We start from the raw sequence: 27,084 nt of genomic DNA, 5'->3' as shown, positions 1-27,084 counted from the left end.
GACATGTTAAATATAACTGTATAATGGAATATAATCTAACTTTTAAAAGGCTCTGATAATCAGTGTGCCAAGCAATTTTGCAGAATTTGCTACTTCCATGAAAACTGTACAAAACTGTACCCACTGATATCACATACATTATAAATTCCTGGATCTTCATTCTAGTGATCTTGTACACATCAGAAATACATAGATTTGATAATCAAAATGATCACGTGGTGTAAAGTAAAAAAGCACAACCTCTTCTGAGTTGGAATTTAGTGTTCAAATGCCACAACTAATATCAAAATGCAAAAGATATTTTAAAGTAGTACTGATGAAACAATATAGCCTAAGAATCCATTGGAAAATGGATTATGTAGAGAAATATATCAGGTTCCCATACTGTGAGAGCATTATTTTCCTAATATACCCTAATATACCATATATTCCATTGCTTCCCCAGGTCAAGGTATTTGAAGTTATTCTTTGGAAATTGTGGCAACATTTTGCTTTTAATAACACAAAGAACTCTTCTTCCTCAACCAAAAGCATGAGGACTTAGACTATTTTTTCTCCGTTTTGTTCTATCCTCATGCTACATGAGAACATAATTCTACTCACTACACACACACACACACACACACACACACACACGGAATTACATACAGATAAAGAGATATGTCTTCTAAATGCTTACCTGATAACGTGTTGGCTGGTTGAGAATGCTGTTAAAACTGTGTGATTCAAAAACTCTTGAGTTAGACTGAGTGAAGAGGTTTAACTAGGAAAAAATACAATTAACCTAGTAAATCAGAATACATTCATTGGGAAATCAAACATATAATCTACTATATTCTCCTTGATAACATTTCTGGAGTCAACATTTCTAAGGAACACTTTCTGGAAGTTGAATTTTATAAGTGATTTAATATATTTCCAAAGGCAAAATGTAACATGAGCAAAAAGCTCATGTTTATCAAAATGTTCACAAAGTGTACTGCAATAGAATTGTTTAAATGAAAACATATTTTTAAAATCTGGCTCATATTAAACATAAATGTTCCTGGGGACTTATATGCCTTATCAAAATATATTCATGGCATCTAGGACGCAAAGGTGCCTGGAAGCAACTGTCTGCTCCTGAGCATATATTCCTATCCTACACTTGACTGGAAACACACTCCAAGTTCAAATGGTTTCACTGGTATTTTGTAACCCTAAAGTATGAACCAAATAAATGTCTTCCTAGATATCGTGGCCCTATACTGATCCAGATCCACAACCTTGAATAGAATAAGCTTAACAAATTTTTGTTTTCTTTTCTTGCTCTTTTTTTTTAGGGTTTTACTTCAGAGTGAGTAGCTTTCTACTCACTCTGAAGCTCTCTAAAGAGGAGCACACTCTTACTGGCTACTCTTTATGTAGGTGAGCAGGGCCTGCCTCTAACTTCTCTTGGGCAAACTGCCACTGATAAGGTATGATTCAAACACAGGGCCCCCTATGCAAAAATATGTATTCACCCCACCACCTGACTTCCCAGCATCATAACTCAGGAATGTACAGGATGCTAAGACGAAGTGGCAAAATCATGCCTAGAAAATCTTGGCTAATAAAATTAATTCTCCTATTTGCCACTGGAGGTCAGTATCTGACTGCTGACTGAGGTTAATTTTACACGTTAGCACAAGAGTTCTTGAGGCTCCTTCCTCTCTTCTAAAAAAGAAAAAAAAAAGACATATAATTTCTCCAAATTTTTACTAAAGTCAGTACACAGAGAGTATAAATTAATATTAATAATATTAAAGTGATTTAAACATCTCCATGCACAATTTAAAAAAATCAAAATGGCAGTTTTAAACCTCATACGGGGAGACTGGGAAGCCAAGGCTCATGACACCTAAGAGATCAATGCTCAACTTTTCTATTTCCAGCAGTTTCTCTGAAAAAAAGTGATTCCTTCTGCCAATGGTGCACTACAGGCAGGAGAGGACACCCTAAATGAAGCACATCTGCTCCCCACATTCCAGCAAGCTGCATTTCCCTTACAGGGGCCTAGGTAGCCACAAGCCACCTGAAAGAACTCTTCTCCACCTTACAGTATTTCTGCCCTTCCACCCTGTGACACTATCAGCAATGAAGTCAGTGAAGTCAGTTTTCTACAGAAAGAAAACTCTAAGGTGTGAAGTGCAAGAGTTGTGATTTCCAATGCCTGAAAGCATTCTGGTTTTATTTTTTATTTTTATTTTTTTAATTTTTACTTATTTATGATAGTCACAGAGAGAGAGAGAGACAGAGGCAGAGACATAGGCAGAGGGAGAAGCAGGCTCCATGCACCGGGAGCCCGACGTGGGATTCGATCTCGGGTCTCCAGGATCGCACCCTGGGCCAAAGGCAGGCGCTAAACCGCTGCGCCACCCAGGGATCCCGCATTCTGGTTTTAAATAATAAAGCCTCAGTTGGGACTCCTGGGTGGCTCAGTGGTTGAGCATCTGCCTTTGGCTCAGTGCTGATCCCTGGATCCTGGGAACAGGTCCCACTTCAGGCGCCCCGCAGGGAGCCTGCTTCTCCCTCTGCCTGTGTCTCTGTCTCTCTCTCTCTCTCTGTGTCTCTCATGAATAAATAGATAAAATCTTAAAAAAAAAAATAAAGCCTCAGTTAATAAATCCCCAGAGACACAAAGAGCCTTGAAAACAGTCAATTTCAGTAGCGGCAGCAATCACCCAGGAAGGCAAATAGAGCCTGGTCTCTTTAAGAGACTTGCAGCTGAAGGTAGAGCCCAGGGAGAGGAAATGGGACAGAAACCAAGCCAGAGCAACAGGTGCTGAGTGTAAGTAGCCCTGTGCAGTAGAAAGAGCTAGACATCCGATGCTGGAAGACTTGGGATTCCACACCTACTCCACAACTGGCTAGCTCCCTGACCTTGTGTAAGTGCATTCCTTTAATGGTTTCAGTGGTCCTATCCATAACATGGGAAGAATAATAATACCTACCTCACAGTGTTGCATGAGGTTCAAATGGACAGCAAAGCACTCTGTAAACTGTGAGTGAGGAAGGGCACTGATATTTGTTGAGGCTGGAACTGCGTACGTCTCATATCATTCTCACATTAACCCTACAAAGCGTCCTCTCCTTCAGATGAGACAACTAAGACTCAGAGTGATGAAATGACTTTCTTGCTAGTAAGCCCTAAGTGCCAAAATTCGTATCCGAGTCTCACACAGAGGCTCCCTTCCTTACATTGTACTGCTTCTCACTGTGTACATATGAGCTATTACTTGAAATCATAGGATGACACAGCCAAATCATTATCTTGGAACATAACAGCCTTAAGAGCCCACATCCGGGGGCGCTTGGATGGCTCAATGGTTGAGCATCTGCCTTTGGCTCAGGTTGTGATCCCAGGATCCTGGGATCAAGTGCTGCATCAGGCTTCTTGCGGGGAGCCTGCTTCTCCCTCTGCCTATGTCTCTGCCTCTGTCTCTCATGAATAAATAAAATATCTAAAAAAAAAAAAAAAAAAAAAAAAAGACCCCACATCCAGGTCAATTTAAAAAGGTTTAAAAGACGTAAAGATTAAGATTGCCAGGGTGTTACAAATCTTGAAAATGCACATCTATTTTTTAAAGTGATAAATTACATTGCAGTGATTCAGTCTTTTTCCTCAGCTTCAAATGAGAAAAAACACCGACCTCTGCTCAACAAGCCAGTACTTTATGGAGGTAACACCGCCATCAGGTGGGCCCTCAGGGTATTACAACTACAGATCATTTTTAAAAATGGTATTTTATTTTATTTTTTTTTCATTTGTTTTTTATTGGTGTTCAATTTACCAACATACAGAATAACCCCCAGTGCCCGTCACCCATTCACTCCCACCACCCGCCCTCCTCCCCTTCTACCACCCCTAGTTCGTTTCCCAGAGTTAGCAGTCTTTACGTTCTGTCTCCCTTTCTGATATTTCCCACACATGTCTTCTCCCTTCCCTTATATTCCCTTTCACTATTATTTATATTCCCCAAATGAATGAGAACATATAATGTTTGTCCTTAATTCCACACGTTTGCTCCTTTATGTCTTGCTCCAGTTACCTGAGGTCCTGCTCATATCCTTCTACCTTCTCTACCAATTGTATCTCTGAAAATTAAGTTCATGATTATAAAGACTATCATAAAACTCATCTTTGTTAAATTCAGGGTATGACTTAAACTAAAATCTAAGTATGACTTCACTGGGGCAACTTTGGGACAAACCATTCTTGATTATGTATAAAAATAAAGATATTATGTTTAATATCTGAGGATGCTCTTAGGTCTGTGTCAATTTTATGATAGTAAAGAAAAAAGATTACTTAGCTCAATCAAGAGTTTCTACAAATAAGAATACGATGGCAGTAAACTATGCATATAGCCAAGAGGAAAATGTGAGATTAAAACTAATGTCAAAATAACAGCTGAGAAGCATGGAACACACACACACACACAAAAAAAAAAACCCAAAGTGTTTTCTAACAGTAACTTTTATGTTTACTTTTAACAAGTTAAAAAAATGTTTTTATTTTTTAACTGGTACTGTGTATGAAATTCTGACCAGAAGCAAGGTATAGACTAAGTGACTTCTTGAAACATTGTGAAGATATTAAGTATTTGTCTGTGAAAGACTACGAAATGGACAGTAACTTTCAACATCTTCTAAGTTCACACGTAAAAATTACTGAACAAACATCAAAGACAAGGAGAAAGACAGAACATTCATCTTCAGATGTTGGTGAGTTTTGGATACCTACCCTGGACTTGGAGTTACCCATTCCCATTTCTATATCCTTCTGCAGCCGGCTCCTCCTGCATTTGGAGAAGTTAATGATTCGCATGACGAAATAAACAAATGACTTCGGACTAGGAACTAGACTGAAGGGTGGAGGTAATGTTTTTCCATCATCAAAATAAGATAACCAAAGTTTTGAACGGGCAAACTTCCATTCTACATCACTGTCATCCTGTGTCACAAAAATAGAAAAGAAATAATGACTCATTTTGAGTAAGGGACAGGTGGGGCTAGGTAGGGAGAGATGGGGTGTGTGTGTGGGGGGGGCAGGCAATGGGATCAGGTGCACAGAAATCCCAAAAATATGGAGATATAAGGAAACCAGAAAGAAGGGAACAAACCACACCACCCTGTCCTAGGTGTCAGAAGTGGAGTCTTGTAATAACAGCTACTTAGCCACTTGGGACCAACAAAGAATGACCAGACCGAAAGATAAAGTAAGCCATTAAAAGTGTTATCACTAATCCTTACTCAGTGGCACTATCAATAGAGGATTTAGGTTCCCTGGTTAGCCTTAATAAAAGACCAACCCTAAAAGCCCTCAGTGGCAACTCTTTCTTCACCTTTTTTGCTCCTGAGAGCTTTTTCTGTATTCCTGCTTAATAAAATTCCATCACTTTACTCACTCTCCTTTTTGGGCAAGATTCATTCTTTGATTCTATGAGACAAGAACCTCACTTTCTCACTTAAATTTTAAAAACGAAATATTCCAGCAACTGATTCCAGTAGGATCATACAACAAACCTAAAATATGCTTTTGAAATAGATAAGAGATTTATATACATTTATTTGCATATAACCTCTATTGGCCTACATATATTCTTAGTAGCACTTTTATGATACTCATTTTCAAAAATTTTTCTCTTCCATATGCCTCTGTTTCTACCCACTGAAAATTTAACCAGAATGCCCTGTTCACCAGCCAAAACAAAGCAAAAGTGCAAGAAAAATTCAAGGTCAAGAAAAGATGAAAAGAAGCCAATTCTACATATTCAAGAGTACTTCCCCATTCTTTACGTGTCTCCTCCTCATCTAGACCCATCCAAGGCAGGCTGTAGATAGATCATAATATACTTCAAGAACAAAAGAAAAAAAATAGCAGACAAGCCCCCACCCCCCACCCCAAAGGAAACCACCCTTAAAAGGATTTTATACCTCTCTGGAAAGAGCCCTCCACCCTTTCCCATGTGATCGGTGACAAAAACCTGATTGGATGACAGCTGCAGGGAGCATTAATCAGCAAGCCCATAAAAACCCCTAGATTTAGAAACTCCAGTGGCAACCCTCTTGGGTCCCCTCCTCCTTGGGAGTTTTGTACTGTCACTTTGCTATCACTCAATGAACGTTGCTTTGCTGCCCACCACTCTGTCTGGTCTACCTCTTCATTCTTCGAAGTGGTGTGACCAAGAATGGTTGGGCACCCACAAAAGAGAAAAAAATCCCGTAACACTTATTCTCAGTTCTGGCCCATGGTGATGAAGAGAAGAAATAAAAAGAAGGGGGTCCAGAGGTGGAAGAAGCTGGCTTGCTTGTTTCACACTGCCCACACTGCCATTTCGACACTTAAGCACGTATTCAGAGTACCAGAATTTTCATTTCTGGGGGACCTAACTTCTGCTTTGAGAAACTATTTTATATGTTTCTAAAACACACACAGAGACTCAGCAGATTTAACAAACAGCAAAGCACTAAAGAGATACTGAACACTAAACTGGAGGACATGGCAAAACATATATACAATGATGAAGGAAAGTACCAAACCAAGCCCAATTCAAAACACGAAGTAAAGTGACTTCTAGAATACTAAAAATTCTGACTGGATACAGAACATCATCAATGTCTGCCAGACATGTAGTAATTCCTCTATGGGGATCTTTCAGATGGTTGACTGACAACCTAGGACAGAATAATTTCCCTATAGCCAATACTTCTTCTAGCCCTCAATTTCAAAACTTCTGAAATATGCTCTGAGAGGAGGCGGTGTGATGGTAAATTTATGGGGCCCCTACTGTGTTCCTAGAAAACCCTGGAGGCTGTGAGCCTATCTATCCAGGAGGAAAACACAGAGAAAGGTCCTAGCTTCCTTTGTTTGGGTATAAGTCTCTTTATTTAGAAGGGCTGGAAATCCACCACAAGCCACAAAAACAGATGCAGCATGCTATTAGAATGAGATGGCAAGAATAGACACCATGGATAGAAAGCAAGTTTACCTCAATTTCTTGATATGAGCTATTAATCATGGCAATTAACATGTTGAGTAAAACAACCACCATAGTTACATTGTATATTCCGTAAAGAACATATCCAATATTTTCTATGAATTTGTGATCGTATTTGAGCACAACGGAAGTGACTTCAGACAACCCAAATATTGACCAAAACAAAGTCTTGAAACTTTCTTCTACACTGTTGAGAGAATAAGGTACACTGTAAATAAATTGACAGTTTTCAGTATCAAAAAGTCAAAAGAAACAAGTTAGGTTGTCAAAAGAAACAAGTTAGGTTCTGAATTCTGTGCAGATGTAAAATGCCATCATTAAAGATCATCATGACAAACCCCAAGAGTATAATTATTTTATTACAGTATTTATAGAAATCATTCTCTCAGATTTTCAGGAGTATGTGATTAAATAATAGTGCTAATGCCTAGCTTTTCTGGAAGTTATCATCAAGCCAAAATTCTCTGAACTCAGTAGAGGAAAGCTGAAATCATGCCACAATACCCATTCCTTTCTCCTAGAAAGATGGAAATTTGGGGGTTGATTTTATAGGTGGTTTAGATATTTAAGTAAGCTTTTTGGAGTAGAACAAGGCCAGGATTAAAATTAAAATTACATACTTCAAAAAAAAAAAAAGTATGTACAAACATATTCCCTGCATGGCACCAGTAGGGAAGAATGAAAAACACCTAAATATCCATTAATAAAGGAGTGTGTAAGTAATTCTGACATTTATATATGAATGGTATGCAGCCACTGGGAAAATGAGACAGCTCTATCTACATGTGTTTATAAAAAATGATACCTGAGATATATTAAGTGAAAAAAATAAGAGACAGCAAATGTGAAATACTCTACTATTTGACTAGAAAAGAGGGGTTTACAAACACCACATTCTTGTTTATGGATAAAATATCTCTGAAAGTATCCAAAAGAAACAATTGCCTCTGGGAACTAAGAAGAAATAAGTGCATGGGGTCTAGCGGTGAAGAAGGGGACATGATTTTCACTGTAGATTCCACTCTATCAATTTTTTGCCACAAAAATATATTACCTACCTGAAAGTTATACTGAACTGGAAATGCAGTGGAGGCAACAGATTGAAAGATGCCTCTTCTTTTCCTTTAATTTATATAATCTACTGAGTCTTCCATCACAGCAATGAACACTTAGACCCTCACCAAACTGATCGCCTACTTTTAGCCCTTGAGTGAACTTTGCCAACTGAATTTGGATGTTTTTGGCATATAACCAAGTTGTAATCACCAATTTGTGAACCACAAAAATAATCCTTAAATTAAATAACTATGCATGTAGAATTCCATTACAAAGAAGGTTCAAAAGTCAGTCCTTTTTCCAGAGAAACCTTTATGGAAACAGTGTTTTTTTTAAATAACATATTCTAAATAACAGTTCTATAGATTTACAGGTTTTAGCACTAGTTTATTTATTCATTCCATCATTCAACAAATATTGATGGAATACCTATTATGTTCTAGAAATTGTGCTAGACCCTGAGGATAGAAAGGTTCCTACTTCTATACAGTTAACTCTCTATTACAAAACATTTCATTGTGTGATGTTATAGTATAGATAGTAGCAGGAAACTAAAAGAAGCTATAACTTCTTTGTTCCCTGCCATTAGTTTAACAGTATCCCCAAATTCTGACTCCTTTCTCCTGCTCTTTTGTAAACTTTCTTACCTCTAACTTCAAGAATATAGATTCCTGAGAATCTCTATGTGTGGGAAGAGGCAGACAGCGAAAAAGGAGAAGACACTGGCAGTTCCTGAGCAATTAATGTGGGCAAGAGACTTTCTATACACGACCTTATATAATCCTCACAACAACCTGATTCCAACCTTATTGTGTTTATTTTAAAAATAAGGAAACTAACACTGTTGAGTAACTCGGCCAAAAGCCACAGCTAGAAATCCGCAGAGATGCTGCATCTATGTCCAGGTCTGTCTGGTTTTCCAGCCTATATTCTTTCACCATATCGGTGGCCACATTCTCACACAAAACAATGAAGACAATGTGTTGTATAAAATAAGTTCTCCCAGAGTTCAAAGGGGTGGCATTGTGTGTAGGATCTCTCTGTCCCTCCCCTAGTGGGTTCTAACAGAGTTTTTTTTTCATTACAATAAAGCAAGTTTCAGATCTCTTTTACCCCCTAAGACTTGCTCTTTATAACTATATTTGAGAAAAAAAATCATTTCAAAACAATTCAGATGCCTGAAAGGGCTTAATATTCTATTTTAGTCTACAGGGAACTTATTGAAGGTCTACATTCTTTCCAGTTGTGGCATTACAGGGTACAAAGGGAGGCAGGGAGGGCTTATGGTCTCCCTACCTGGAATGATTACAGTACAAAAGGAGGGCCCACATCCTGACCATTTAAACACCAGTGAGTGAGAGGATCTCACAAATGAAAGTCTCCATGCTGAGGGAACTTCAAGGGACAATGCCTACGGAAGTTTAATCAAGGAAGACATCACAGGCAAGGTGAGTCTCCAGTGCAGAAACCAGTGTGATCACAGGAAGGAAGTGGTTTTAGTGTTACAGTGAGCTATACAACATTTACCTATAATTTCTTTTTACTCAACTCCTGTACTGCTTAATGATACGTTAAAATAAAGGTCAATGCTTCTTTTTTTAATAGTAATAGCTATAAAATGATGAAACTAAATTTAATGTCATACATAATGTAAGAGACATCCAGTATGAAAAATTTGCCACCCAATTCTCTTAACATAGCCAGTTTGTCTAGAATTTTTTCTAAAGTCTGATTCTGTTCTGTGGTCCAACATTTACCAAGCTCAAAGAAATGAGCCTTTAGAGCAACGTAATCACACATAAGCATTGTTTTCAATGGTTTTTCTTTTTCCTTTAAAAACATTGTTATTACCATTACTGAACTGTGTGTGTATGTGTGTGTGTATGCTTCATCTAGGTTTGTTAAAAATTTTCTCATCACACTTTTTTTTTATAAGATGTTTTACTTACGTGGTAAAAGCAGCATTTACTTTAGCTCCAAGATAGTAAGAATACAGTATGAACATGCCAATCATAAAGGCAAGAAACACCATAATAAAGAGGACCATGAACTTGAAAATGTCCTTCACAGTCCTTCCAAGAGAGATCTGCAAGGGACCAAAGCTCTCATTTGCAGGAAGGATATATGCGATCCGAGAGAAGCTGAGCACAACAGCTATAGCATAGAGGCCTTCAGATATGATCTGAGGGTCAGAAGGGAGCCATTTATCTCTGGCTAGGAAAAGAGAGAGAGAGAGAGAGAGAGAGATTAGAAATGGAACTTTCTACTCATTGCTAGCTATGCAAAATAAATACCTTATTAAATAATATCTATTTTTCAGGTTGGTGGTTTTGATCTCGGTTGAAACTATTCTAGATTTAATTAACTGGCCAGGCACTGTTTTTCATGTTAAACTGAATTCCACCTTCACATGGAATCTTTTAATGGAGGAAACACTGATAAAGATACTAAGCCCGTTTCACATTGAGTAGAAATGGAATCAAGTACAAAAGATAAAGAAAGAGGTTAAAACCCTTCAATAGACACAAACGGTGCCTTCAGAATGACAAAACAACAGACTTGACTAATTTGTCCCCTCAGTCACTAGATTTATTGACCAGCTCTTTTGTCATTTTATAGGCTCAATTGGCACAAAGCTTCTTTTCCATATTTCATGGGGGAAATTAGTTCATCTCACGGCTTTTGCAAGTAAAATGTTGTATCATGAGAAGTAAGAATGTCACTGAATCACAATGGTGCTGTCGGTGTGAGATCTGAGCAATATAACTTGTTCCTGGAAAATGTGAAACGCTACGGAGATGCAAAAATTGGGGGTATAAATTCTAAATGAGGACCCTACCCCTTTCAAGGTCACTTAGTAATTTCACAGCAGACTACTGGATACTGGTTTCCCTGGAAGGTCAGTGAAAGACTATATGGCTAATTTTGCGCCAACCGAGTCACTCCCAGAAGAATGGATGCATTGTAGACACTTGCAACAACAAAAATTAACAATTATTCGGTGTGTAATGTATACCAGACACAGTGCTTTCCTATAACTCTATGGATTTGATGTTACTATTATTCTCTCCTTAGAGACACAAAAGCCAAGACTTATAAAGCTTAAATACTTGATCAAAATCATACACACAATAAGAGGCAAATTCTGAACTCACAAATTTCCCTCCAGATGACAGTCATTAGATATACATGAATAAGTTTAAATAAATGGGTTATTGAAATAGTCAAGATAGATATTACACAAAAATACAATTTAAGCTAATTCTTTAATTATAAATGGTAATCATTTACTCATTTGATCTGGTCTCCTTGGCATATAAAAATCTTTGCTTGCTGACAGTAAGAGATAATGTGTTTAAATTTCACAATGTGTGAAACGTACATTTTATATTTTGGAGCAGGCACCCAGTCTTCTTCAATAATGTTAACATGCCACTTGTACTTATCACAAAAATATAAGCCTGAATTACACTTATAAAGAAGTATTCTTCACAATCAGAACACATTTGAACTCTGTGCCTGAGTATCCTTATCATCAAAATAAGGGGCAGGCAATAAAATTCTAAAGTCCTTTCTAGATTTAAGATTGTGCAACTACGTGAAAATTTGCTAGTCTCACCTCCCCAGTCTGGCCTCAAGGGAGGGGAGGCTCATATCTCTTACCATTGGTTTGTGCTGGGCAAGGGAGGTGTCAATATCCTTGCACGCTGGTTGTCGGCTGGGGCCTCCCTGCTCTTCATGATACAGAGAAGTTAGGCATGAATTCCCTTCCACACTGTGTTGAAGGGCAGGACATCTGCCCCAGTATCTCTGCCTGTTCCCCAGAGCTTACATTCTCATGTCACTTTAGCTCCTACTTCCTGGCTCTGCTGAATTTTTGTTCACTACCCGTATAGCAGTTCAGCACCTTTTACTATTTTATCTCCTCTGAACCATGCTCTCAGGGACTCATCTTCCACCTAATCAGTATATCAAGCTACTTTTTCCTCCTAATTTAGTTTCATACCCTAAGAATATGCAAAAAATAATTATGTTGTTAGGTTTAAAGAGAAATTTTCTCCTACCCTGCAACATCTTGTTTTTATAGATTTGAAAACTGAGGCACAGAGAAGTAAATTAACTCAAACAAAGAAGGGAAGAGTCATGGTCTTGCTATGAATTTAATTTCGTATAGTTCCAATGTGCATGCTCTCTCTTTTGTTCATATACATTCAACACATATCTCCTATTAAAATTGACATTTCTTTCCCACATGTGGTTTCAATTCCTTTTCTGACATATAAAGGGATCCTGCAGCTAATAACTTACCATAAGTGAAGTACTGGATCTCTGGTGGAAGTGTAACTTCACTGAGGTCACTCTCTTGGACATAACTGTCCACGTACTGCTGTGCTTTTGTCGCCTGAAGGAAAGCTAGGAATCTGGCCGTGAAAGCAGCAATGAAGATGGAGAGCATCCCAAAGTCCAGTACATTCCACAACTGCAAAATATATTCCCTAGGTCCTTCCAGCCAGAGCTCCTTACACTCAGACCACATCATCCCTGTCACACATGGGAAGGTACAGATTACATCTTACAGCTTAGACTGAGAAGCTGTTATTCTGTCCATATCGGTCCCCACCTATAAAATACCCAACATATAAAGCACCACACCAGGCACCACAAAGCACCAACTATTGTTCAGCTCCCTAAGGCCCTTAACAGAGTTAAATAAGTGAGGAAAAATCTTCAACTAAGTCGGCGTTAGATTTCAAAGAAACATAGTTCTACATTTGGTACCCTGAAATGGTGCTACTTCTGCAGAGGGGTGGTCAGAAAAGAAGGAAGGAGAATAAGCAAAGAAGATTCTTCAAGTCAAATTATTTTTCTCTAGGAAACTTTTGGGGAGAGGAGAAAATTCACCTTTGTGAATCCCAACAGTTCCCACATCATAACAATTATTGGTGAAATAAACCCTTACATGAGAAACTTCCTGCAGACGTTTTACAAGATCAGTTTTTCAGTCATGCAGGAACACTTACACCATTCCCCTACCTTTTCTCCTCTTTCTAGTATCATGCCAGGGAGGAGAGGCATATCACTGGAAAAAGAAGGACCCCTTAAGCTGGGGCCCTAGGACACTGTGAAGAAACTGAAAGCAGAAAATGCCATTCTTGGAGAAGAGGGCAAAATTTCCAACTTAACAACATGTCCTGACCATGTAAGGGGACAATATTGCAGAATTTTTAAAAATGTAATAGCTCAAAATAAAATTCATAAAATAATTATATGACCTAGGTAGAGGCCACAGGAGTTAATGAGAGGACTAACCAACCTATTAATTCAGGAATTGAGAAGACACCAAAAACACTCTGGGTAAAGCAGAGAGAATAGATAAAAGTGACTCTGGGTTAGTGATGGATAGATAAACTGTTCCTACCTCCATTTTTTTCTCTCATTGTTTAAAGGTTTTAACTTTAACACAGCTATTCAAAATGGGCTCTTGTGAGCCAAGATATGAAAGCAACCTAAGTGCCCACTGGTCAATGAATGGACAAAGATGTGGTGCGCTGGAATATTACTCGGCCATAAAAATGAATGAAATCTTAGATTTGCAACAACATGGTTGGACTTAGAGGGTATATTCTAAGCGAAGTAAGTCAGAGAAATACCATGTGGTTTCACTTACATGTGTAATCTAAAAATCAAAACAAATGAACAACAGACTCTTCAATACAGAGAACAAAGTGGTGGCTGCCAGAGGGGAGGCCAATGGGGTGGGGGGGTGGAATAGGAGAAATAAAGGACATTAAGAGGTTCAAACTTCTAATTTATAAAATAAATAAGTCATGGAGATAAAAAGCATAGCACAAGGAATATAGTAATTAATACTGTAATAACATTGTATGGCGACTACACTTACAGCAGTGTGCACTGAGTAATATATAGACTTGTCAAATCATTATGTTGTACACCTGAAACTATATAACATTGCATGTCAACTACACTTTGCTAATGAAATATTTAAAAAAAAACAACAAAAAAGTGGACTATTGTGAGGTGAAGTAACAAATATTCTGAAAACAGAAACTCTCCTAAAACAAAACAAACAGAAAAACAACAACAACAAAAAACCCTTCTGAAATGAAAGCAAAAAATGTTCTTTAATCATCAGTTAATGGCTGGGTTATTTCACAAGGATTTCAATTAAATATTTGATCATAACAGCGAGTCACATTTTTAAAAAATTTACATTTATTCAATAATAGAAGTTAGAAACATGTTATATTTATAATTAGGCTCATGTTACTCATAAAAGTTTTTATTTAGTGTTAAGGGATACCTTTTAGTATTATTAAGCTGCCAAATTATTCAATTATTTTACTCTCCTGCTTATCTTACAATGATGATTTCACCATGCAACACACAATAACATTTCAAATATAAAAGGCAATCATTATGAAACTATTTTTGATAGAAATTAGAACACTAAAATAGAAAGCTCACCAAGAACCCAGACCATAATTAGCATCTCAGTCCACGTGAACTGGGTGGTTTTCACCCTGAAGATCTGCTTGGGATAGTCAATAACAGTGATATTTGGCAGCGTGGTAATGCCTTCAAATCTGTCTGAGGCATTGAATACAAGCAGGCCCAGGAATATGATGAAAGAAGCAGCATGTGCCACAAACTTCATAAAAGGGCTTCGCAGAATTTTCCCCAGCTGTAGTACAACAAAAAAAGAAGAACACGAAGAAGAAGAAGAAGAAGAAGAAGAAGAAGAAGAAGAAGAAGAAGAAGAAGAAACAACTTTTACTTTGGAAAACTTGGCTTCTGCTTTTGAAAACTACTATACAGGATTTTAAAAAAAAGAGATGAAATGAGAATGCATTCAAAATTCTGCCTCTGTTTGTGAAGAGTTATAAATTATGAAAATTACTCCTTTTAGGAGATGCTTCCTCCAAGAATAATTTTAAGAAGTCTTCAAACTTCATTTTTTTAAGTATCCAATTTGTCTTAGGGTAGACTGCATTCGCAGATGCATTTCTGAAAATCACAAGTCATATGCTGGTTATTCTTATTTTTACATGAAAGACTAGGCAATCAACATCTAGGTTTTGAGCATCTAGGAAAAGAAACTCGAAATGTGTAGTGTGTATTCTTTATTGCATTATAATTAAAATGTTATGAGTTTGGAGACTCATTCATTTGTAACTGAAATGTTATGATGTGTTTGTAGTACCTAACAAGGCCTTTGAACATTAAAAACTTTCTTACTACAGAAGTCAATTTTAGTTCTCACTTCTAAATATTCTGAAATCAAGTTGTACTTTGTAAGATATTTAAAAAGGCAGAAGATATTAGAAAGGGTAAATATTTTATGTTATTACCTCAATAAAAAGGAGATATATAATAACTAAAGCCTCTAAGTAGGTCAGCTTAATTAAGTCAGCCCTGAGTTTGGAAAATCACATAAATAGTACAAAAGCATTTCTAAAGTTCAGTACATAATTATTTTAAGGTAACTCCTTTAAAATCCCATGTGATATGATGTCCTTAAAAGTCCATGTTCTAGTAGAAATGAAAAACAGCTCTGCCTATCCCAAGGGCTTCTGTAGCTCAAGAATTAGATACATTTGGTAGATTTATCAAGTAAGTTTTCTAGGTCACATACCCAGAACCAACTTTCAAACTCAGTCTATGACCTTAGGAAGTACCAAGGTTCATATTTAAGAGACTGCAACTTCAAACAAATGTTTTTGTATGTCTGGAACCTTAATTTGATGTCAACAAATAACCGAAGAATGTTAAGCATTTCTGGAGTTAAACATGAATGCAGACTAACAAATGTCACATTTTCCATATTAGACATAGAAAAATAAACAACACATCTACATATCGCCATGCTACTCTGCAGCTGCAAAGAGGCACATTTGGGGGAGCTCATCCGTAGTACACAGTGATTTCTTGGGAATTGCCAAGTCTGATTCTCATCAAGGCTGATCTTTTAAAACTTTACATTAACATGAAAATAAAGTAGCATAGCAGTCTTAAAAATGGGATACATGTGGGGAATTCTTGCTATGTCATCTTTTCGCCACAGGCTAGGTGGTATAGGGCAGGTATAAACGTGGGTTCCTTTAGCCCTCTCCATGGGCAGAGAGGTCACCACACCATTTCTAAGAGCTGAACTTTTATAAGTGAAGAGAAAAAAGGTGCGGACTTCAATGTTTTAACTGATACAGCCATCCTAAGAGACAAACGCTCAGAAATCTGAAATTTCCAAGTCATTTCCCTCAGAAAGAGAAATTATTTGCATGGGAAATGATTTTTGTTTTAATGCATGCTCTTTCATCATTTATAGATTTTAGTCTTCAGTGTTGATTATTTGAGGAATCATAAGGTACTTTCCTATGACACATAATAAAGGAACTTAGTCGAGTCATCAAAACCGATCAGAATGACAAACTTTCTGCCTTAAATTACAGGGGCAGCTCAACAATGGAATGAGGCGGATGAATATTCTCACATGTGTATGGTGCCTGTAGAGCAGGACTCACTCTGCCAGAAAGACCTTTGAACCAAAGAGATGGCGGATTTCCAGGACCATTTGCAAGTGGCCTTGACTCATTTTTCCTGAAACTGCCTCTGACTTAAACAAACCAGATTTTGGAATATAAAAACAGGATTAAAGGATCTCACAATGGCTTCTTCTCCCTGGCAGTGCCCTTTACTAACCTAATACAGATTCTGTTAGCATGACTAGTATTCCTTCCCATATCTTGTTCAGAGGATCTCTTAGGCACAATTCAATTGAGTCTATGCTGGCAAGTTGAGAGAGGAATAAAGGTAGGGAACAAAATGATTCAATCAAAACTAAATAAACAATCTACAAAATCCAAAGCCCCCAAACCCCCCCCCCTTTTTTTAGAATCTTCTGAAGGAACAAAGGGCTGAGAGAAGCTAGCATGCACTTTTCTTGAATTCTTTAAATTAACACCACTGTTTGTGACTGTACTTAATACACTCAGCCTCAGATCTCTTGACAGATTCCAGTGAGTTGTCCTTCCAGTTCCCAGGTTAACTATTCCTTGGTACCACTGCAGTAGGGTTGTTCTCTTAACACAGGCCAACTCAGTTGACTCAGTTAAGCTATCAATAGAATCAGCAAAGTGCTACTTCACTCAAGCAGCTTTTCCTCTTGACTACCCCAGGGATTTTATCTTAAAAGGCTAAGTATTATATGCCTTCAAATGTGATCTACCCCACTAGTACAAGATCCTTTCTCATCCCTTATTTGAATTGAGCCAGTCATTAAAAAGCAGAATTTGTGTTTCTGAGTCAGTTAACATTCAGGGTAAAACCGATAAGAGCCTTAAGTAGGGAGTTTTTTCCTTTTTTGTCCTAAAAGCACATAGCACACCAACCATAGAGGAAATGGATGGAGAAAAACATGTACCCTGCTGCAAGGTGCGATCCAGTAGCCGATGGCAAGAAATGGAAGGCCCAAGGCCACAACCAGCACAACCAGACACTTGATAGCTATGGTCTGTTCCCGTAGGCCTGAGAGGTTCTCATACCAGATTGTCAGGAGCTGCTGCTGGCAGTTGGGATGAGCCACAAACTGTTGGCAGAAAGAGAGGCAGAGGGAGAGGGAGGTTACTGTGCCATTAGGGACACTTCAGCTACTGAGTGCATGTGCATCCTAAAGATATTAATACCTATTTTCCTGGAATATAAGGTTCTGGAATATACCTTCCTTTAGCTTCCCTCCATTTTCCAAAATAGCTTTAGAACTAGAATTAAAGTGGAAACAAGAGGGTAAAGTTAATGCTGTCCTTAATTACAGTTCTTCCTGATTGAAATTCTCCATAATTCACAAATTCCTCTCCAGAATCTGGGGTGACATATGCTTTCCTTTGTGGAAATGTGTCCCATCTGGCTGTCTGCCAGTTTACTTGCATTTGGTTCAAGATAGAAGAAGAGTAGTCATTTGGTTTATTGTAGACTATAGCTAAAAGAGAAATGTGTCAAGTCTCATAAGCAATTCCTAAAATGCTACATATATGAAAAATACATTCATAATACTCCCTATGAATACATGTGTACTACCACTGCAGCTCTGCAAAGATCTTCAAAAGCCAATGAACCGTGTAGCCCCAGTGGCTCAGCAGTTTAGCATCGCCTTCAGCCCAGGGCATGATCCTGGAGACCCGGGATCAAGTCTCGCGTCAGGCTCCCTGCATGGAGCCTACTTCTCCCTCTGCCTGTGTCTCTGCCTCTCTCTCTCTCTGTGTCTCTCATGAATAAATAAAATCTTTAAAAAAAAAAAAAAGAAGCCAATAAACCTGCAAGAATTATGCTTGGTCCACAGTTCCACTGCTTCTAGGAGCTGGCATCAAATGTCCTGTCCTTCCTATTTCAGTAATCTGTCCTTTTTTTGTTGCTTTCTCTATTACAGGTCAGAAACCTCAAACATTTGTCTCCAACAGTTCTTTTGTAACTATAATTATAACCAGGGAAAACTAAGCAAATTATACTTATTTCAGCCCTGACATTTTATTTTATTTTGCTATCTGATTTTGCTAAGTTATCTGCCAGCATCTATTTAGAGGGACTGGGAATTCATTAAAGACCTGTCCTTAGGGATCCCTGGGTGGCGCAGCGGTTTGGCACCTGCCTTTGGCCCAGGGCGCGATCCTGGCGACCCGGGATCGAATCCCACGTCGGGCTCCCGGTACATGGAGCCTGCTTCTCCCTCTGACTGTGTCTCTGCCTCTCTCTCTCTCTGTGACTATCATAAAAAAAAAAAAAAAAAAAAAAGACCTGTCCTTATACAGATAGCAGAACGTACGTATAGTCAGGCTCACATGAAAAGGTCCCTATATCAGGGATCCCTGGGTGGCGCAGCGGTTTAGCACCTGCCTTTGGCCCAGGGCGCGATCCTGGAGACCCGGGATCGAATCCCACGTCGGGCTCCCAGGGCATGGAGCCTGCTTCTCCCTCTGCCTGTGTCTCTGCCTTTCTCTCTCTCTCTCTCTTTCTCTGTGTGACTATGATAAATAAATAAAAAATTTTAAAAAAAAAAAGGTCCCTATATCAACAGATGCCCATTTGTGACTGGATATGCCTGTCTTTGAGTGACCAGATATACTTTGCCCAAGCTTGGAAATTATTCAGGGTCATTCACAAATCAACTATGAGTGCCAATATATTTTTTAAGTGTGTTTAGCAACATAAAAATCAAGGTATCACTATCTTCTGAAAAACAGTAAAAAATAACAATGAACCTGTTAGGAAGTACTCGTGTTTTTGCAAATTCTTGGAGGCAAAGAAAACAGATACAGTCTCCAGCAGGTGAAGTGCTCATCTTTAATCAAGTTCTAGTTAATGATCCTAATGATTCTTAGCAACTCTAGGCAATTCCTCAAGTTATTTGGCTATTTAGCAATAACACGCCTACAATGAAATGAACAGGTTTCTACTTACTGGTGTATAGTTTCTCATTAGCTCTTCTAATTAAAAAAATAATAATAAAACTAAAAAACAAAGCCTCATCCCCCAAGGTAGGCAGTAGAGACGCAATTTCCTCAAATCCCCATTTTTACCCCTAGTGCACCTGCCCTCTGGGAACTCTAGTGATAACTACTGTGGTGATGGCTGTGCCACTAGGCACATGGGGGTCTTGACACCCACTGGAAGAAGTGGTAAGGATGTGTTTACAAATAATAGATTTGAAATACAACTGAATTTATTTCAATAATACAAACTAGTAGGGTTTGGGAGATTCAAAGTACTATAAAGAAGATACTATCTTTTCTCATTTAATGAGTTCAATGCGAAACAGTATATTTTATTTCATAAGTTTCTTTCAATTCAATTATAAAAATCCCAGGTCCTAAAGCTCATTCACTGGTCAGTGCTAGCTGCTAGGTGTACATTAGATCTCTCCAGACTCAAGATCCTGTCACTCTTCCAAAGTTCTGATTTTTGATCAACACAGTCATTATACAACAACTCATGATAAAATATGATCAAGGCTGAAAGCCCTGAGGTCATTGCAACAACTTTCTAGGATTCTTGTTGAGAATTTGGCCAAACTTCCTCTTTTGCCCCTATCCTCTACTGGAACACTTCCTTCCTGTTTTACACCTCCTTCTGTGTTAAAAATCCTCATCTTCTCTGAGTTCCTAAACATTTGTCTTATTCATTCATTTATTCATTCACTGTTCAAAATGTTGTAAGCTCTTTCTATGAGCCAGGCACTGTGCTAGGCATTTGGTAGAATAAGGTGAAAATGGAAGCATCAGTGTGCATTAAGTGATAAGCAGTCCCTGCTCTAGGACACAGTAGGCTCTCAATAAATGTGAAAAAAAATGGAGGGACACCTGGGTGACTCAGCGAGTTAAGCATCTGAGTCTTGATTTAGGCTCAAGCCATGATGTCAGGGTTGTCCTGGGATGCAGCCCCACTGGGCTCTGCACTCGGTGCAGAGTCGGCTTGAGATTCTTTCTCTCTCTCCCTCAGTCCCTCCCCCACCCAGGCTTGCTCACTAACTCACTCTCTCTCTCTTAAATAAACCTTTTTTTTTTTTTTTAATGGAGACAGTCTCCTTATGCTTGCCAAGGTAAATAATCAACATTTATAATAGTATTAATTTGAATGTTGGTCTGAATGTCTTGCTGTTTGAAGGATCTGCATTTGTGAGAAGCTTGACAGATGCAAATAAAAAGTAGTCCTGTGACTCCAGCTGGCTTAGTTTAGACTGGGGAATGGTGCATTCAGAGAAATCTATAGATGGAGTAGACAATGCCATCAAATCAGATTACCACATGGGGTGTTAACATGCACTTTTTTTATAGGCCAAGGTTTCTGCAAGACAGAAAATCCTGATGAAGTTAAGAAACTGGTGGACGTGGGTCCACATAGAATTGATGGATTAATTTCGCTTTTGTAAGTGTCCAGCCTTTCTTTCTTAGGTTTTAAACTCTTGAGGACAGAAATATTAATGTTCCAGTATGGCTCCCTCTTCTCGCTCCTCCTCCTCTAGGTAATCTTCAAATTTGAAGGTGTACTTTTGATGGAAATCAGTGCTTTCCATATGCATTATATAATGATCTTCAACCCACTATGATTTGTACAATACAGTGTAAACACTTAAAATGTTAAATATTAGTCCAAATTGTGAGATTTGCATTTCACTTGTTATATTTTAACAAGTTAACAGCCCAGTTTTCCACATTCGATAGTCTATCAACTTCTTAGTATCTTTTATCTTTGTCAAGGACTTTCGTAGAATAGACACAGCTTACTAGAAGCAGGTAAAGCTCTCATTATTTCTCTGGGGGAGAAGGGATTAATGTTCATCCTCAAGTCACAGAGAAGACAGAGGAACAGATAGAATTAAAACTCAGAGCTTTGGGGGAGAAGTATTATTCTAAGTGGAAAATAATTGATGTTTTTGCCTAACAGTTAATATTTTGCACTCAAAAAATCAAATTTCATCTTTCACCCTATTCCATTTTCTTCTGTAGAGTAACATGGGTAATTCTACAAACAGTAATAAAATTTACTATCCTTCCAGTTTTATTATTTATCTTAGAGACTCCTCAGAAATGATTCTGGGATAATCTGAAACATCCACTCCCTGATAGAGAACACATTACTGTTTGTTCCTTACCAATAGCATAAGATTGCTCATTTCATCAACAGCATTGAGAATATTTTTTGTTCTTTAAAAATTTGAGAGACAGGAAATGGTATTTGCATACTAAGATGCATTTATTTTAGTACTAAAGGGTTTGAAAATTTTAAATATGTTTGTTAGCCACCTGAATTTTCTGTGAGTTGCCTATTCAAGCCTTTGGCTTATTTTTCTACAGGATTCTAGAAATTTTTCTTAAAATTTGAGGATGCCTGGGTGGCCCAGTCAGTTAAGTGTCTGCCTTTGGCTCAGGTCATGATCCCAGGGTCCTGAGATGAGCCTGAGTAGGGAGCCTGCTTCTCCTTCTCCCTCTGCCTGCTGCTCCCTCTGCATGTGCCTGCTCTAGCACTTTTGCACATGCTCTCTCTCTCTCTCTCTGTGTCAAAAAAATATATATATATATATCTTTTAAAAATTTTCTTTGAACTCCTTGGATATTAAGAATATCAATCCTTGGTGTGTTAGAATTGAGAAATTATATCTTTCTCACTTTGCCCTTCACTTTTTTATGATCTGTGTACAGAGGTTTTAAGTTGCATGTGGTCAGATTATTTACATTTTTACTTTGTTATTACTTTGACTACTTTTATATTAGAAAGTCCTTTCTCATATAAACATTAAATTTGTATTCAAATCACGGTGCCTGGGTGGGTCAGTTAGGCTCTGACTCTTGATTTTAGCTCAGGTCATGATCTCAAGGTTGTGAGATGGAGCCCCACATCGGGCTCCATGTTGAGCGTGGAGCTTGCTTAGGATTCTTTCTCCCTCCCTCTTCCTCACTCTCTGACCCTCCCCCATGTGTATATACCAGCACTCTCTCATTCCTCTGTCTAAAAAAAAGAAAGAAAGAAAGAAAAAGAAAATCATGTTCAGATCTCTCCTATTCAGGTCTTTTAGATTTTCATTTTCTTCACTAACTGCCACTGAGCTCTGTAAGGCCTGGTTAGAACTCATGGTTGATTCCAAGGGAAGACCTGAGCTATGGGTACTATAAGGCCGTAGTCTCAGAACCACAGCTGAAGGTATATCTCGGGCACATAGCAGAAGAAACTTTGAGTCTTCTGTGGGAAATGGCTTACTCTTACATAAAGCTGGTTTCCTTGGTGGAATTATGAGTTGATTTGAATAAATATGTTTATTATCAGGAGGAAAAATTCCATAACATATATTTTGAAATCCCAATGCCTTGCATGTAGGCCTTAGACTACCTCAGTGCCACAGTGGGTAGGGTTCACACGTCACTGTAACCCAAGAAGCGATTTCACTTCAGGACTAGAAATGAGATGAAGGGAAAGGAAGTACAAGAAGGGATGGGGCATTTTTCCTCCTTGCTAGATGGAGACATGTAAGTGTTGAGTGAAGAACGAAGGAAGTCTTTGGGGCTTTTTTTGGGCATCCTAAGAAGAAAGTTTTTATATACATTAACTGAGTGAAGCTTCCAAAGCAACTACTTTAACTAATATCCTTTTACAGCATTAAACAAACAAACCCAGAAATACTTGCAAAGCCCTAAATCTCCTTTCAGTTTCATATTTTTTTTTTGTTGTTTCCTGATAGTTTGTTGACTGATAGCAAATTTATTATTAATGACGCCTCACACATTGTAAACTATACATCAATTTATTTAAAATTAACATGCCAGGAAGACATTCACTGTCTCAAGACACTTTGGTTAACAGAAGCACAACTATGGATGAGCTGTCTCTGCTAATATGACACTTTCAAAGTAATGATAAAGTACCAGTGACAACTGAAATCAATTCTCTCCTCTCAGGTGCCAAAGAAAAGACATGTGTATTACAAGATCTGTGAATAAATGTCCAGACAGCTTTCTAAAAATGGTTTAATATGAATCTTATTCAAAATTATCTTTCCTTCAATATAGCAAAAACTCAGCTAGCAAGAATGCTCTAGAGAAAGACAAATACCATAGGATTTCACTCATATGTGGAATTTAAGAAACAATCAAGCACAGGGAAAAAGAAAGAGAGAGGGAGGCTAACCAAGAAACACTCTTTATTAGAGAGAACACACTGATGGTGACCAGAGGGGAGATGGGTAAATTGAGGGGGGTGGGAATGGATTAAACAGGTGATGGATGATTAAGGAGTGTACTTGCTGTGATGAGCACTGGGTGTTGTATGGAAGTGGTGAATCACTAAATTGTACACCTGAACTAATATTGCACTATATGCTAACTAACTGGAATTAAAAATAAAAATTTAAATTAAAAAAAGAATGCTCTGAGAGGAAGGCAGTTGAGCCAATTTGCTTTTAACTGATAATTCCTTGAAAAGTTATTTTACATCAGTAGTTACTAAGAATCTTCACATTTCCCTGTCTTATTAAGTTGAGGGGAGATCTGTGAATAATAGTTGGCTAAAACCCCATGAACACTGTATGTGGAAGTTCTCTACATTGTGGTAGAATTTGTGTATGTGTGTGTGCGTGCGCATACACACATGCATTCAAGGAGAGAAAAGGAAAGAGAGGAAGTTTTTCTCAGGCTCACTTGCTGCGAGGATGCCCACACTTGCCTCAGTTTCATGGTTCAGAAGGATATGTGCAGGCTTCCATTCTGGGCCTGGCTCTGAGCAAGTTTTCTGGAGGCACAACTTAGATATGCTTGTTCTTCTATCCTTCTATCTCTCCTAATGATTTTGTATGTCTCCTCATATCCCTTACTAAATTCCTTTCTGCTTAAATTGTCTAGAGTCTATCACTGGGGCTTGGAGCCAGCACAGTGAACATGAAACCTGTGTTTGATGACTAAAAGCTGAACTTGTTTAAGAGTCATTCCGAAAATGAATTTTCATAATGTAGAAATGTTATCAGCTCATCCACATTGAACAATCACCATGTACTATAGCTGTGTTAATTACTTTGCATGCATTAGCTCTTATAACCTTCAAACAACTGAAAAAGCAGTGGCCTTTGTGGTCACTACTTTACTACCTAAGCAGACGGAGGCGTGACCTGGTTGGGTGACTTGCCTGTGGTCACACAGGGAATATATGATTAACTCAGAACTTGAACCCTTGCAGACTGGCTCAGGGCTGCCCTCTTAAGCACTATGCAGGGAGGAGAGGAAACTCAGCTATATGGAGATTAACCAGTTCATGAAACTAGATCTGTTCCTGATAACAGTTTACTTCCTAGTGATTTATCAGTTTCTCTTAGAGTACAAAAACAAAACAAAACAAAACAAAAACAAAAAACAAAAAAACACCGATCAGTTATCTAATGTATAAAAGCTGCTAGATTATAAATAACTGAGATTTTTATTATAGTAAAACATAACTACAGTTTTCATGAATTATTTAAAAGCCCCATACAAGCAGCAAATACATACACTTAATAGTTTATCTGCAATAAACGGAGTAAAAAGTAATCATAAATTTTATTTCTGGTATTCACAGCTCTGTTACCTCAGACATATTATTTAAGCTTGGCAAACCGCAGTTTCCCTGTAAAATAGAAATGTCATCGTCTATTTAACCTATTTTATAGGTGAAACAGATAATAACATAGAGTTGTTACAAGGATTAATGAGACAGTTATTTTTTTTTTTAATGAGACAGTTATAATAGTGACTTACAAAAATATATAAAAATAACATTTTATTATTTTTAATTGCATTGTAATAAGCAGTTCAAAATTCTTTTGCATATCTTAATCCACTGAGATCGCACATAGATATAAGAGTTTCCTCCTTTTATGTGAGGAAACTGAAGTTTAGAGAAGTTTAGAGAAGTTTTATGACTTATCCAAGGTCTCACAACAGACAAAAAGTGGAGGGGGTCACAGAAGGTAGATATTTGACTCACAACTTTACCATATTTCACTTAATTTCTTTCACAGAGAAAAAAAAAACTTATCAATAACATCTATATTATTTAAAAAAATTTCCTGGAATTATGGCAAAGTTGATATTACACGTTTATTCCACTATGCTGCTGGATAAAAACAGGTCACTCACCTTTTTTACTTCATACTTAATAGCGAGTTTGACACGACTCAGTGAAGCTTTATGCCTGTGTACCTCTAGAGGCTCTGCGGATTCCAAATCTCCATTCAGAATAGCTTCTACTTCTTCTGAATCTCGGCAAAGATCCAACACACCCACTACAAAGTCTTTGCATTGCATGGAGAGCTTCCGATAGTCATTCTAAGAACAAGAGGTTTAAAGTTTAATTCAAGGAATTTGCTTTAATTCAATGGAAAGTATTTAGGCTTTTTGCGAATCACAAAAATTCTGGGTTAGGAAGCTTACTGTTGGATGCAAGGCTTGCGGAGTTAGATACAAGCAGGGTTTGGCCCCACTCACCCTTAGCCAGTATCTTTTGCAATCTGCCCACCTGTATGAGACAGCTCTGAAAATGGTATGCACATTTGTCACTGGTTTGTATTAAGAGCTATTGGCTAAATGCTAATGCTGACAGACCAAAGGATCAAAAAGAGCTGTCTCTCTCTTATATAAACAATAGTTTCCTTAAGGCCAAAACAAAACCTTTCCGGCAGTGAAAATTTGTTGAAATGGTAATTTTTTCTAAAGTGACAATCTGACATAGAAGATTGACTATACATGAAAATAATTTATTTGGTTTATACTGTCCCTTGCCCTGTTGGGGACATAGCTTCTCAAAATGTAGTCCCCAAACCACCACGTCGGGCTCCCTGCATGGAGCCTGCTTTTCCCTCTGCCTGTGTCTCTGCCTCTCTCTCTCTCTGTGTGTCTCTCTTATGAATAAATAAATAAAATCTTTTTAAAAAAATGTAGTCCCCAAACCAGCAGCATCAACAGTACCTAGACATGTATTAGAAATGTACATTCTCAGACCCCATCTCAGTGGTTCTTATTTAGAAACTAAAGATAGGGCTCGGCAGTCTGTGTATACACACTTTCCATGTGTTTTTGATACACCTTTATGTTTGAGAATGATTGGTTTATAGTGAATGTAAAGAGATGGACGGGTACCCACAGAGAGGAGGTATTTTTCCTTGTTTGTCTGAAGGGCATGTTATCATGTCCCGCAGAGCTGGAAGGAGAAAAATGTCTGATTATATGTAATTGAATTCTCATGGGTTGCAGAATATCAATACCTGAGAGAAAATTTCCAGGCCACTGGAACTAACACCTTGCTAAAAATAATCTGTGAATCTTTAATTTCATTAGCATATTTATATAGTGCCATGGACTGGTTTAAGGAAGTCACTTGGCAGCACTCCCTATTACCTTCTCAATGGAGTTCTATTTCTAGCTTTGGTTCCAGTCAAGGTATCAATAACCATCCCTTGGGAAACTCTCTTACTTTCAGAAAC

General features: G+C 38.0%; 1 protein-coding gene across 7 annotated transcripts in view; it reads right to left on the bottom strand.

The window, feature by feature from the left end:
• The window catches only part of TRPC3 (transient receptor potential cation channel subfamily C member 3), a 70,339-nt gene that overhangs the window by 19,499 nt on the left and 23,756 nt on the right, over positions 1-27,084 (bottom strand). For 2 of the 7 annotated variants that reach the window (XM_077861151.1, XM_077861152.1), the window contains exons 3-11: positions 25,742-25,930; positions 17,518-17,682; positions 14,565-14,781; positions 12,387-12,620; positions 10,028-10,292; positions 7,014-7,209; positions 4,766-4,975; positions 2,973-3,020; positions 680-763 (exon numbers count right to left, since the gene is read on the bottom strand). In XM_077861151.1, coding sequence (XP_077717277.1) covers positions 680-763; positions 2,973-3,020; positions 4,766-4,975; positions 7,014-7,209; positions 10,028-10,292; positions 12,387-12,620; positions 14,565-14,781; positions 17,518-17,682; positions 25,742-25,930 — 1,608 coding nt within the window. The remainder of the gene's footprint in view (positions 1-679; positions 764-2,972; positions 3,021-4,765; positions 4,976-7,013; positions 7,210-10,027; positions 10,293-12,386; positions 12,621-14,564; positions 14,782-17,517; positions 17,683-25,741; positions 25,931-27,084) is intronic. The other 5 variants (XM_077861153.1, XM_077861154.1, XM_077861156.1 and 2 more) reach the window with 4 other exon arrangements.

This window comes from Canis aureus, chromosome 20, assembly GCF_053574225.1.
Source record: "Canis aureus isolate CA01 chromosome 20, VMU_Caureus_v.1.0, whole genome shotgun sequence".
Classification (NCBI taxonomy): domain Eukaryota; kingdom Metazoa; phylum Chordata; class Mammalia; order Carnivora; family Canidae; genus Canis; species Canis aureus.
The sequence above is the reverse complement of the archived record's forward strand: the minus strand, read 5'-3'. Positions and strand labels throughout refer to the sequence as shown.